This window comes from Penaeus monodon, chromosome 21 (assembly GCF_015228065.2).
Source record: "Penaeus monodon isolate SGIC_2016 chromosome 21, NSTDA_Pmon_1, whole genome shotgun sequence".
In the NCBI taxonomy this organism is placed as follows: Eukaryota; Metazoa; Arthropoda; class Malacostraca; order Decapoda; family Penaeidae; genus Penaeus; species Penaeus monodon.
This window is the reverse complement of record NC_051406.1, coordinates 33529761-33530935: the sequence shown is the minus strand read 5'-3', so window position 1 is coordinate 33530935 and position 1175 is coordinate 33529761. Positions and strand designations below refer to the sequence as shown.

The 1175-nt window shown below is 29.8% G+C and overlaps 1 protein-coding gene across 2 annotated transcripts in view; it reads right to left on the bottom strand.

Annotated features, from left to right (window-relative positions):
- The window catches only part of LOC119586435 (rab-like protein 3), a 9644-nt gene that overhangs the window by 733 nt on the left and 7736 nt on the right, over positions 1–1175 (bottom strand). For both annotated transcript variants that reach the window (XM_037935162.1, XM_037935163.1), the window contains exon 4: positions 307–420. In XM_037935162.1, the coding sequence (XP_037791090.1) occupies positions 307–420 (114 nt within the window). The remainder of the gene's footprint in view (positions 1–306; positions 421–1175) is intronic.

The following is a 1175-nucleotide window of genomic DNA, read 5'->3' as shown; positions in this document are numbered from 1 at the left end:
CTGTGATCCTGATTAATTACTGGTAAAAATAATTAAGCTAAGAGAGGGAAAACTATAACCAGAGATCATCATGACAAAGTTTGAAAAAAAGGTATAACTGAGATTGATTAAAATTACAATGCAAGATTTGCAAGTCACATTTCAATAGTTGCATCTTTAGTATTAATACAGAAACTCCAATATAAGATATAACTATCAAAACATTAAATCAATTACATTACACAATGAAAATATTTATTCTCTTTCAAGTCTTTTCTCCCAAAACCTATTCAGATACACATTTTATATAATGATAACCTTACATACCACACTTATTTCATCAGCTGCACACTCATCAGCGATAGAAGAGCTGCGAACTCTGACCGAAGTTCTCACCTCGGCAATCTGGTCTTGCTTTGTCCCCACAACAAAGACAGGCATCTGAAAAAAATCATGATCTAAATACCCATGCTAAACAAATTATAAATCCTTGTATAGGAGGTTACAAGCTAGAAAGAAATTAAGGGAAAAATAATGACTTTTAGTTCATATGTTTGGCAAGGTGTTACTATGATGCAAGTTAGCACAACAGTCAAAAATCCCTTTCATCAGTAAAGAATTTGGCTTAGGATCTTAGTATCAAAGAATAAATATATTTATAAAAAAAAAAAAAAAATCTCACAGAACAAAGAGTACTAAAGAAAATTATACATGTACTTTATAATCAGACTCAAAATCTTTCTTGGATAAAATTATTCCCTCATAATCTACTAAAAATTACCCAAAGGTTTCTGAAAGTGGATAAGTCCTATAAAAGACCATAAAGTATTTGTCTACAGAGAATGATAAGTGTGCTAAAAGCATTATGAGGCATGGTATATGTTTTCTTCCTAGAAAAAATAGAAAAAACAACTACCATGCACACAAAAATTATTTCTAAAATTTAATATTTTGAAACAAAATAAAAATGTAGAAGTGATATGAACAAATTAAATCAATTCAATTATATATAAAGCCAATGTGCAACCATTTCTAAAATTCCTCTTGGGATCTTTTACCCCTTATTTTAACAAACTTTTCCCTCAAATCAGGTTACCCAACTCAAAACATATTAGAAGACAAAACGAGACATCAAGAGTGAAAAGTGAGTATTCACTATTCTAATCAAATCCCAAATACATTCCGATTCATCTATT